Source organism: Mauremys reevesii, linkage group 5 (genome assembly GCF_016161935.1).
Source record: "Mauremys reevesii isolate NIE-2019 linkage group 5, ASM1616193v1, whole genome shotgun sequence".
Lineage (NCBI taxonomy): Eukaryota > Metazoa > Chordata > Testudines > Geoemydidae > Mauremys > Mauremys reevesii.
The window spans coordinates 66,859,681-66,872,333 of record NC_052627.1 but is presented as its reverse complement, the minus strand read 5'-3'; the positions used below and the strand labels follow the sequence as shown (position 1 = coordinate 66,872,333).

The window sequence follows — 12,653 nt, the reverse complement described above, 5'->3', positions numbered from 1 at the left end:
CAAGTAAACGAGACAATATAGGTGACAGGCAGTGGTCTTTGCACAACAGCAGCCTAACCATTGCCATGGTTTTTGTAGACATCATAGCAAAGGAGAGTTTTGATGAAGGAGTTGAAGGTAGTTTTGTGGATATTTAAGGGGACCACCTTCCAGATGTGAGGGGCAGCATGGAAGAAGGCATGAAAGTGCTCGTGATGGTGAAGGTCAGTATCATCGGCAAATCAGAAAGCAGCAACAGGTGGATAGTGAAAGAGAGATGATAGATAGGGTGGGATTGACTATGAAGTGCCTGGAAAGTGAATACTAGCAACTTATATTTGATGTGACAGGGAAGGGAGAGGCCAGTGGAGAGATTCAAAAAGAGGGGTGATATGGGCTAGGAAAATGATCTAAGGAGCAGGATTCTGAATGGATATGAGCAGGGCAAGATTGCATTTGCCAAGGCCGAGAGCCGGATGTTGCAGTAACTGAGACACAAGATGATGACAGCTTGGATGAGAGCTTTAGCTGTATGATGGACAGGGAAGGCTGTATCTTTGAAATGTTATGCAGAAAGAATCAGCACAAACCTAAAATAAATTTGCACCCTGGACCAAAGCCTTTAGTCATCACTTACTAAGGCAAAACTCCCACTGAAGTCAACAGTGTTTTATGTGCATTTGCACTGTGAGAAGACTTTGGGATTTGACCCTAGAGTTGGATTATTGCAGATCAGTGAGTGTTAATAGCTTAAAGCTGAGGTTAAAGGCAAATTCTCTTAGGAAAGGCAGCCTTGCATGGCAGAAAGTTCAGATTTGTATTATCATGCTTCAGGTCACATTATTTCTAAAAGATCAAATACTGAAGTTCTTATGCGGACAAACTCCTATGAAAGTCAATGTTCCTCATCCAGAGGAGAGTCGCAGCTGTTCAGAATTTCTCAGGGATCAGGAACAACGTGAGTTTTGCATTAGCAAGAACTTCCAGATTTGGCTATGATGCTTCAATTTGCATTAAAAAACCATATCTATTCCCTGAAGCCAACCAGTGACAGTGTACATAACTACTCTCTGATGATTATTTGTATTCTCTCTCATTATAACTTTAGCTAATGGAAAATTCATGGCAAAGATATTGTTTTGGTTTAATTTGCAGGGTGTATCAAACCTGCCATAAAGCTCTGTATACTGTAGCACTATACAAATAAAATTCAAGTAACACTAAAAGCAGTACATGTAAAGACCAGTTTCCTTCTGAAGGCAGGAAAGAGGTTCTTTCCCATTTTAAATCAAAGTTTTACAAAATCTGATTTAACTTGAGTAGGACGTACGGCCACCAGCTGGTAATTTGTGGGAAATAGAGATTCCACATTGCTGCCACTAGAGGGAGTGCTAATACTGAATTTTTTTTGGAAATAGTGATGGTAACTGATTCAAACACAACTGTTTCATTTCCATGAGTTTAACAATATTTTAAGAAACAGAATCTTGCTTATTTAATAATATATAAGCGTTCATGTGGTAAACTTCAAAATTACTATAGTAGTAATCTTTACAATTTAATGTACTCAAAGTCTAATGAAAATATATTTTGTTAGCGACCTAAACTATAGCTATTTGATATTTTATATTATAAATCATAATAATGATCACGTATTTATTAAAGGTGCAATTATACTTCTTAATAGTGACCATACACTGAAGCCCCAATCCTGAAAACACTTCTTCGGATATTTAACTTTAAGCATGTCAGTAGTCCCATTCATTTCAATGGGTATATTCATTGGAGTAAAATTACAAGTGTGCCTAAGTGCAGAATGGTGGATGAGTAATCCATTAATACAATTTTAGATCTGCATGATAAGATCACAATTTTCTTGACTGTATTCATTATCCTAAATTTGCTGAATAATTCTTGGTCAGTAGTTGGTTTAGCAGACGCTTGTTCAGAGTCTTTGATAGTTGAAATTAAAGCAGTTTTATGAGACATATAAGTCACATAACAGGTTTCTGTTCCCTGATTGGCTGGATGTAATTCTTAGAATCAGGTTTCCAGAGAATACTCTTAATCAGGGCTGGCTCCAGCTTTTTTGCTGCCCCAAGCGGCGAAGAAAGAAAAAAAGAAAAACCCGACTGAGCTGCTGCTGAAGAGGAAGAGAGGGAGTGAAGGACTTGCCATCAAATTGCCGCCAAAGACTGAAGCGGAGCGATTGGGCTGCCACCAAAGTGCCACCAAAGAGGAAGGGCCCGCCTCCGAATTACCACAGCAGACCCGGATGTGCCGCCCCAACAATGGACGCACTGCCTCCCCTTTCTATTGGCTGCCCCAGGCACCTGCTTCCTTGGCTGGTGCCTGGAGCCGGCCTTGCTCTTAATTATTACTTAAACACTTACTCTTCCACCAATATTTTGCAATATTCCATTACCATTTGCTGTTTGGAGGGAAAACATTCCGGTCAGTGAATTTATTTGATAGAATATTTATGAAATGTGACAACAGAAAGGTCATAAATACAGCGAATTAGTTAAACTAAAAGGAATATTTGGAGACAATTTTTTGCAGTATTTGCCTAGCTGTATCATATGCCTTATTAAAGAGGCCAGTTACAATGTATTTTACTATTAAAAATAGTGTTTCAGCTGGACTAATCAAAAGTCATTGCAGTGAAACATCATATATTTCTGAGCTTGTTATATTAGTGGTGTTTTTCACTGAGTCGGAGGTAGATACAGATAGTGATTACAATTCTTATATACGTTGGCTTACAAACCTGGGATGCTGCCTTCTCAAACCCATCTGGATTTAAGGATGGCATGATATGGATGCGTGTGCTGTGGATCAAGTTGATAATGGTCTCGTTTCCCTTCTGGTATTCATTACATAGGTACTGAGCTAAGAAAATAAGCAGCTCCCTTCCAACAGCTTCATTCCCATGCATATTCCCGATATATTTAAATTCAGGCTCCCCTGCAACACAAAGAAGAAACATTCCTTAGACAGATGCAAAGAATATTCACCAAAGCCTATGGACAAAGTGTGGATCAGGTCCATATTACAGCTGTTTCTAACACTATTATTACAGTTCTATGTCCCCACCCTTTGTCCCTGAAGATCTAAGAGAGAGAGATTGAAAATTTCCTTCAGGACAGTGAATTTAGATTTTCAAAACAATCCAGCGAATTAAATAAAGTAATCCTTATTCAGGAGTTTATCTAAGAGTTGAGAAAAGACGCCAAATTCTGATCCAGTATACCAGTGTAAATACACCATTAATATTAATGGTGCATCTCTGCATTTACATTGCGTGACTGATATAATCCAAATGTAGCTCACACATTTATTGTTTATAAAGAATAAATTCACTTTTCAAGAAAGGAAAAGTATTGCTAAATTAATCTTTTAATTGTTAATGTCATTTTAGGGCTAGGATAAAACACCCACTACTTGCAAATATTTTAAAGTGGAATTATATTTTTTATAACCCTTCCAATGAATAGGTACTGCTCCTAGTGGTCTGAAAGTCCTATTTAACAACTGCCTGGGACATTCACTTCAGACTTATAGACTTAGTGCAGTACCTTGATGAGTAGAATCTGTATTTTTTCCTTAATTAAATAAAAACTCCAATCTTCCCAAATTATGCGTATTGGTCATTATCATTGTAGCTTTAGATACAAGAGGAATGTGCAGGAGAGAGTTTGTGGTCCCTAGAGACATGAAGAATTTATATGCATTTATTATTTTGAAGGTAATATCTTGGACCCTGATCCTGCAAATGTTCAGGCACATGTTTAACTTTAAGCATATGAGAATTCTAACAGAAATCAAGGGGACTCTTGTGCTAAAGGTATGCATATTCCTAAGTGTTTGCAGGATTGGGGGGTTAATTTTCTTTTTATCTGTGTCCATCTCTAGATATGAATATTTAACTTTTATTCCATTATAACTGCTCTCATCTGATCATGGAGTCTTTCAATGATATGCTTTGAATATCTAATTTTGAATCCCTGATCTGATCTCTATTAACTGGTGTGTCATATGTAAGACACAGGAGGTAATTATCCCACTCTGTTTGGCCCTGGTGAGGCTCCAGCTGGAGTATTGTGTCCAGTGTTGGGCATCACACTTTAGGAAAGATGTGGACAAACTGGAGAGAATCCAAAGGACAGCAGCAAAAATGATCAAAGATTTAGAAAAACTTTATCCCTGAACCTGTAGCAATTTTACAGGTTACTACCACTAAACCCAAACGTTCTTGTTAAACCCTCTAAAACCAACTCCTCTTCTTCTCTTCAATGCTTTATCAGTTTTCTATCAATAACATTCCTCTTGACAGTGTCCATTTGGTGCTTCAAGCAGAGGAGCATGAGCAGTAGCACAGTGATATCAGAGGCAATGTAGCCAATCATCACTCACTCACTCCAATAATCCTAACCTTTAACCCTAACCCTTCTGCCTGCCTGGGTCATGTCTCCCCTTAACATGCCCATTTAGTGCTGCAGGCAGAGGAATCTCTGCCTATAGCACTAAGTGGGTATGGTTAGATGAACTAAAACAGTTTTGAGTAGGCAAAGGTAAATGATCTTGCCTGAACCAGGCATAGTGTGGAGGGGGCCACAGTGCAAATCTCTATTCTCTTTCCTACTCCACCTATATAGCAACTGATCTGAAGCAGCCTGTTATTCCTGTCCTGAACTCCTTCAAAGCGCCTCAGTCCTGACCTGCAGTTTCATTTGCTGAATCATTTCAAGCAATGGGATTGAAGAATGCTAATGAACTGGAGGGAGGGAGTGATGACTGGCTGAGTTACCGCCGATGTCACAATGATCCAACCAGCAGACCAGATTCAGTGATGAATCCTGATCACATGTCACCTCAGGCACATTGCGCATATGCTAAAACTTCATTTACCAATGTGCTTTTCTATGTGACATGATAATAAACCAACGTTCATACCCTTGCAGTTTACTCAATATTACACTTGAGTATTTCAACTTTAGAGCTCATTCACATTAAGCACATGAACATGCAATTTACCTGCTGGAATCAGAATTATTTTCCCTATAATTTCAGGCAGGAAAAGGTAGTGACTTGTCAGTGTTTTAAGGCACCACATGTCTGTCTGTCCAGAAATCCTTTAAGAGCCAGTAGAGGTATCTGCTGCTCCCTTTCTGAATACGGCTACTACAATTTATAATCCTTCATAGAACATCATGTTTTTGTGAAAAGACACTGTCAATTCAAATTTGATGTAAAATGTTGATTTTTGTAAAAATTAACTTCCCCAAAACATAAGACCAGGGTAAGTATTTCTATGTTGTTGATTTTTTTAAAATGTGTAGACAAGTTTTCAGTGAAGAATTCCAGTGTTTGCAATCCAAAAACCTAAAAGTGAAACAGACTAAAAACAAAACATGAAATTGACTCAATTGATTCCCATGGCTCAGGATTAGAGAAATGCAAGAGTCATTTCAATCAATTTTCAAAAACAGCATCTAAATTTGAGCGCACAGTAACTGGATGTCTAACGTTAGACCCCCTCCTAGATATCTGAATTTGGACACTCAAAATTAGAGTCAATTTCTGAAAAGGAGACCTAACCTCTCTGTGCTTTAATTTTACCTATGGATGAAAAGTCCTATAAATATTATTAAAAGATAATCTTATTATCATCATCTAATAAGGTCATCACAAAACAGAAGCAGCTTGATTCAATTTCTGCTTCCAAAGAATTCCTTTTTTTTTTTTTTTAGGACTGGCTCTTGATAGTAAAAACTAAATGAAAAAGTGGCAATATTTTTATTGGCAATTCAGTACTGAATTTTTCTAAAACAATTTAATATCTTTGGTAAAGCACGAACTCCTTCAGTTACTCTGGCTTTTAGAGGGCCTTTACATCGATCCTGAACTGACCTCAGAGTACATTAGAGCCTGAGAACTGATTAAGGAAGAAGTGTTTTAAAATGTTAAGCTTTTCAGGTGACAAATTGACAAGCACTGCTACATGTCACTAACCACTTCTAAAGGCACTGTCACCTAAGGTCTTGTTCAATTATTTCCTAGAAACACAACGTACGGAACTAATGTTAGATTGTCCAACTAAAGATAATTTATAGAAGAGCCACTTATTTTCAAAAAAAGGCTATATCACAAATGCAAGTTTAAAAAAAAAATACACATCCAGATAATTCTTTGAACGCCTGTTTAAAGGCAATAATGCTTTTAAAATATTGGTTTGAGAAGTTCCTGGAGCTTTAAAGTGTTTGAACTCATAGACAGACAGATACATTTGGCATCTATTAATCAAATAAATTATGAGTCCAGAGGATGCCATTCAGTTACATTTGTTGTAATGTTAAGAGCCAACATGGAAGAAATGTATAATAAGTAATGTCATGGAATGGGGCGGGGGAAATCATATGAAGAAAGAGTAACTGCTGAAAGATTAAAGTGGTTTATAAATGGCTTTGCAAATGAGTTGGAAATAACCTTAGAAAGGACATTCTGCTCTCTCATATCCCCTATGGAAAAGCTAGCAATATTTCTTAGGTAATAGGGTTAGTGTTTCTGATTACTTCCATTTGCCTGTCATTTTTAAATATCACAACCTGTAAACTATTCCTGCAGCTACACAATGTTGCAAATCTTGGAGTTCGTGCCAAGAGGAAATTCATTACTCTAACTGTATTTGAGGACTTTTTCATGCTCTGTGATTTTGTTTGTAGTTCAGAGAGACAGAAATTCTCTGGGGATCAATTAAATAAAAGATCGGGGGTTATGTAATGGATTTCTTTGGTCCATATGAAAAAAAAATCAGATGGAGAAAAAGAGAGGAAATACAGTATAGCTTTCTGTTACCCTTAGTTTACAGGGTATGTCTACACTATGGGATTATTCCGAGTTTACAGAAACCGGTTTTTTAAAACAGATTGTATAAAGTTGAGTGCACGCGGCCACACTAAGTACATTAATTCAGCAGTGTGCATCCATGTACCGAGGCTAGCGTCTATTTCCAGAGCGTTGCACTTTGGATAGCTATCCTGTAGCTATCCCATAGTTCCCGCAGTCTCCCCCGCCCATTGGAATTCTGGGTTGAGATCCCAATGCATGATGGGGCAAAAACAGTGTCGCGGGTGATTCTGGGTAAATGTCGTCACTCAATCCTTCCTCCGTGAAAGCAACAGCAGACAATCATTTCGCGCCCTTTTTCACCTGGATTGCCCTGGCAGACACCATAGCATGGCAACCATGGAGCCTGTTTTGCCTTTTGTCACTGTCACGTATGTGTACTGGATGCTGCTGACAGAGGCGGTACTGCAGTGCTACACAGCAGCATTCATTTACCTTTGCAAGGTAGCAGAAACGATTACCATCCCTATTGCACCGTCTGCCATTGTAAATTGGCGATGAGATGATGGTTATCAGTCATTTTGCACCGTTTGCATTTGGAAATTGGCAATGACGGTTATCAATCCTTTTGTACCATCTGCTGCTGTCATGGGTGCTCCTGGCTGGCCTCGCTGAGGTCGGCCGGGGGCGCATGGACAAAAATGGGAATGACTCCCTGGGTCATTCCCTTCTTTATGTTTTGTCTAAAAATAGAGTCAGTCCTGCCTAGAATATGGGGCAAGTGTACTACAGAACCAGAGAGCACAGCCGCTCCATGTCAGAGCCCCAGAGATCCCACAGAAATGATGAGCCGCATGCCATTCTAGGGGGTGCCCCTGCAACAACCCCACCCATTGCTTCCCTCCTCCCCCAACCCTCCTGGGCTACCGTGGCAGTGTCCCCCCATTTGTGTGATGAAGTAATAAAGAATGCAGGAATAAGAAACACTGACTTTTAGTGAGATAAAATGAGGGGGAGGCAGCCTCCAGCTTCTATGATAGTCCAGGCAGGACATTAAAGGGGCGGGGGGGGGAGAGGAGTGCAGCCTCCCGCTGCTATGATAGTCCAGGCAGTACAGAATCTTTTCTTTAGACATGAAAGGGGAGGCTGATGGAGCTCAGCCCCCAGTTGCTATGATGAGGATGGTTACCAAGCCTTCTGTACCAGCTGCTGGCAATGACCGGGGGTCATTCCCATTTTTACCCAGGCGCCCCCGGCCGACCTCACTGAGGCCAGCCAGGAGCACTCACGGGCTGATGATGACGATGGATAGCAGTCATATTGTACCGTCTGCCACTGGGAAGGGGATGCTGGTGTTCAGCGCTGCAGCACCCCATCTACCAGCAGCATGCAGTAGACATAGGGTGACATTGAAAAAAGGTGAGAAACGATTTTTTTTCCTTTTCTTTCGGGGGTGGGGAAGGGTGTAAATTGACGACATACACCCTGAAACACCCGGGAAAATGTTTTTGACCCTTCAGGCATTTGGAGCTCAGCCAAGAATGCAAATACTTTTTGGAGACTGCGGGGACTGTGGGATAGCTGGAGTCCTCAGTACCCCCTCCCTCCCTCCATGAGCGTCCATTTGCTTCTTTGGGTTTCCGTTACGCTTCTCACGCAGCACTGTGCTGAGTCCCTGCTGTGGCCTCTGTCTATCATAGCCTGGAGATTTTTTCAAATGCTTTGGCATTTCGTCTTCTGTAACGGAGCTCTGATAGACAGATTTGTCTCCCCATACAGCGATCAGATCCAGTATCTCCCGTACGGTCCATGCTGGAGCTCTTTTTGGATTTGGGACTGCATCGCCACCTGTGCTGATCAGAGCTCCACGCTGGGCAAACAGGAAATGAAATTCAAAAGTTCGCGGGGCTTTTCCTGTCTACCTGGCCAGTGCATCTGAGTTCAGATTGCTTTCCAGAGTGGTCAGAATGGTGCACTGTGGGATACCACCCGGAGGCCAATACCGTCGATTTGCGGCCACACTAACCCTAATTCGACATGGCAATACTGATTTCAGCGCTACTCCTCTCGTCGAGGAGGAGTACAGAAATTGGTTTAAAGAGCCCTTTATATCGATATAAAGGGCCTCATTTTGTGGACGGGTGCAGGGTTAAATCGGTTTAATGCTGCTAAATTCGGTTTAAACGCATAGTGTAGACCAGGCCTAAATGACTGCAGCCTGACTGATCTCTCTCAGGCCTTGTCTACACTACGTGTTTATACCAAATTTAGCAGCGTTAAACCGATTTAACCCTGCACCTGTCCACACAACGAAGCCCTTTATATCGATATAAAGGGCTCTTAAAACCGATTTCTGTACTCCTCCCCGACTAGGGCTGAAATCGGTATTGCCATGTCGGATTAGGGTTAGTGTGGCCGCAATTCGATGGTAATGGCCTCCGGGTGGTATCCCACAGTGCACCATTGTGACCACTCTGGAAAGTCATCTGAACTCGGATGCACTGGCCAGGTAGACAGGAAAAGCCCCACGAACTTTTGAATTTCATTTCCTGTTTGGCCAGCGTGGAGAGCTCATCAGCACAGGTGACCACACAGAGCTCATCAGCATAGGTAATAATGCAGTCTCCTGAGAATCGAAAAAGAGCTCCAGCATGGACCGCACGGGAGGTACTGGATCTCATCCCTGTATGGGGAGAGGATTCTGTGCTAACAGAACTCCGTTCCAAAAGACGAAATGAAAAAACATTTGAAAAAATTTCCAAGGCCATGATGCAGAAAGGCCACACCAGGGACTCAGTACAGTGCCGTGTGAAAGTTAAGGAGCTCAGACAAGCCTACCAGAAAACCAAAGAAGCAAACGGAAGGTCCGGGGCAGGGCCGAAAACATGCCACTTCTACGCTGAGCTGCATGCAATTCTAGGGGATTCCACCACCACTACCCCACTCCTGTCCGTGGATTCCAAGGTGGGGGTGGTAATCTCAGCCATGCCTGAGGATTCTGCGGACAGGAAAGATGAGGCGGAGGAAGAGGAGGACGAGCTTGCAGAGAGCACACAGCACTCCATTCTCCCCAACAGCCAGGAGCTTTTTCTCACCCTGACAGAATTACCCTCCCAGCCCTCCCAAGTCAATATCCCACACAACGAAGCCATGGAAGGGACCTCTGGTGAGTGTACCTTTGTAAATATAAAACATGGTTTAAAAGCAAATGTTTTTTAAAGATTAATTTGCCCTGAGGACTTGGGATGCATTCGCGGCCTGTAAAGTTACTGGAAAAGTCTGTTAACATGTCTGGAGCAGAAATCCTCCAGGGACATCTCCATGAAGCTCTCCTGGAGGTACTCCAAAAGCCTTTGCAGAAAGTTTCTGGGCAGGGCAGCCTTATTCTGTCCTCCATGGTAGGACACTTGACCACGCCATGCATGTAGCAAGTAATCTGGCATCATTGCATGACAAAGCCTAGCTGCGTATGGTCCCGGTGTTTGCTGCCATTCAAGCAACATCTGTTCTTTATCTCACTGTGTTATCCTCAGGAGAGTGATATCATTCATGGTAACCTGGTTGAAATTCAGGAATTTAATTAAGGGGACAGAGATGGTTGGGCTGTTTGCCTGTAGCTTAAAAAAAATCCTTCCCTGCATTTAGCCAAGCAGGGGAAGGAGGGGGGAGGTGACTGGCGCTGAGCTTTTTTGCATTTGGCTAGCTGGGATCTTCCCTGCTACCAGCCACGTGGTGCAGGGGAGGGTGGCTAGCAGCAATCTTCCATGATACCAGCCATGTAGTGCGGGGAGGGGTAAAGCGATCATCCCAGAGAATTGGATGAGGGCAGTTCTGGTGCTGCATGTTAACAGGAAAGAAGCAGCACTCAACGGGCTTTGCTTGCTATTTGGGAAAGGAGGGTGCTGGATATATGAAGGCTGCAGAAGCCGAAAGACAATGGCTTACCATGGCCGCATGCAAGCCGAATTCTGATGCCCGGACCTGCGTCTGTGATGTCTAACACCAAAGCCGCAGGCACTCAATATTAAGATGCAAAATGCGACCTTGTAGTGAGATCACATGTGCTATGTAAGGTGAATAGTGTTGTTCACCGTGAAAGAGTATAACCATTGTTCTGTAAAATGTATCTTTTTAAATACTTCTCTCCCTTTTTTCCCTCCCTCCTGCAGCTGCAAATTTTTCAAGTCTCCATCCTCCGTCCCGAAGGCTATCTCAGATAAGGCGGCGGGAAAAAAAAGGCGTGAGACAAAATGTTCTCGGAAATCATGGAAGTGACCTGCAATGAAAGAGCTCATCTGAATGAGTGGAAGGATGTGGTATCAAAGTACAGGAAAGATGCCAGTGAACGTGAGGAGAGGAAAGACGCTCGAGATGAGAGGTGGTGGCAGGAAGATCAGAGGAGGCATGATGCAATGCTGGGGCTGCTGCATGATCAAATGGACATGCTCCGCCGTCTGGTGGAGCTTCAGGAACAGCAGCAGGATCACAGAGTGCCGCTGCAGCCCCTGTATAACCGCCCTCCCACCTCACCATGTTCCTTATCTTCCTCACCCACCAGACGACTAAGAATGCGTGGGGGGAGGCTCCATGCACCCGCCCATTCCACCCCAGTGGACAGCCCAACCAAAAGGCTGTCATTATTTTGAAATTTTTTTAGTGGCCTTTTCCTTCCCTCCTATCCTCCTCCCAAACCGCACCCGGGCTACCTTGTCAGTTCTCTCCCTCTTTTTATAATTAATTAATAAAGAATACATGATTTTTAAATGAGTGACTTTATTTCCTTAGGAAGCAAGCAGTAATCGAAGCGGGAGGGTGGGTGGCTTACAGGGAATGAGTCAATCAAGGGGGGGCATTTCATCAAGGAGAAACAAACACAACAGTCCCACCGTACCCTGGCCCATGATGAAACTGGTTTTCAAAGCTTCTCTGATGTGCACCACTTCCTGGTGTGCTCTTCTAATCGCCCTGGTGTCTGGCTGCGCGTAATCAGCGGCCAGGTGATTTGCCTCAGCCTCCCACCTCACCATAAAGGTCTCCCCCTTACTCTCACAGAGATTGTGGAGCACACAGCAAGCAGCAATAACAATGGGGACATTGGTTTGGCTGAGGTCTGAGCGAGTCATTAATGTGCGCCAGCGCGCCTTTAAACGGCCAAATGCACATTCCACCACCATTCTGCACTTGCTCAGCCTGTAGTTGAACAACTCCTGACTACTGTCCAGGCTGCCTGTGTATGGCTATGAGCCATGGCATCAAGGGGTAGGCTGGGTCCCCCAGGATAACTACAGGCATTTCAACATCCCCAAGTGTTATTTTCTGGTCTGGGAAGTAATTCCCTTGCTGCAGCCGTTTAAACAGACTAGTGTTCCTGAAGACGCGAGCGTCATGAACCCTTCCCGGCCATCCCACGTGGATGTTGGTGAAACGTCCCTTGTGATCCACCAGTGCTTGCAGCACCATGGAAAAGTACCCCTTTCGGTTTATGTACTGGGTGCCCTGGTGCTCCGGTGCCAAGATAGGGATATGGGTTCCATCTATTGCCCCACCACAGTTAGGGAATCCCATTACAGCAAATCCATCTACTATGACCTGCACATTTCCCAGAGTCACAACCTTTCGTAGCAGCAGCTTAATGATTGCTTTGGCTACTTGCATCACAGCAGCCCCCACAGTAGATTTGCCCACTCCAAATTGATTCCCGACTGACCGGTAGCTGTCTGGTGTTGCAAGCTTCCACAGGGCTATCGCCACTCACTTCTCAACTGTGAGGGCTGCTCTCATCTTGGTATTCTGGCTTTTCAGGGCAGGGGAAAGCAAGTCACAAA

At 43.2% G+C, this 12,653-nt stretch overlaps 1 protein-coding gene across 7 annotated transcripts in view; it reads right to left on the bottom strand.

Annotated features, from left to right (window-relative positions):
- Nucleotides 1–12,653, bottom strand: part of CPE (carboxypeptidase E) — a 92,994-nt gene that overhangs the window by 20,553 nt on the left and 59,788 nt on the right. For 3 of the 7 annotated variants that reach the window (XM_039540254.1, XM_039540256.1, XM_039540261.1), the window contains exon 2: nt 2,750–2,946. In XM_039540254.1, the coding sequence (XP_039396188.1) occupies nt 2,750–2,946 (197 nt within the window). Of the gene's footprint in view, nt 1–2,749; nt 2,947–3,986; nt 4,081–4,567; nt 4,776–12,653 lie in introns of those variants that run through there. The other 4 variants (XM_039540260.1, XM_039540258.1, XM_039540257.1 and 1 more) reach the window with 4 other exon arrangements.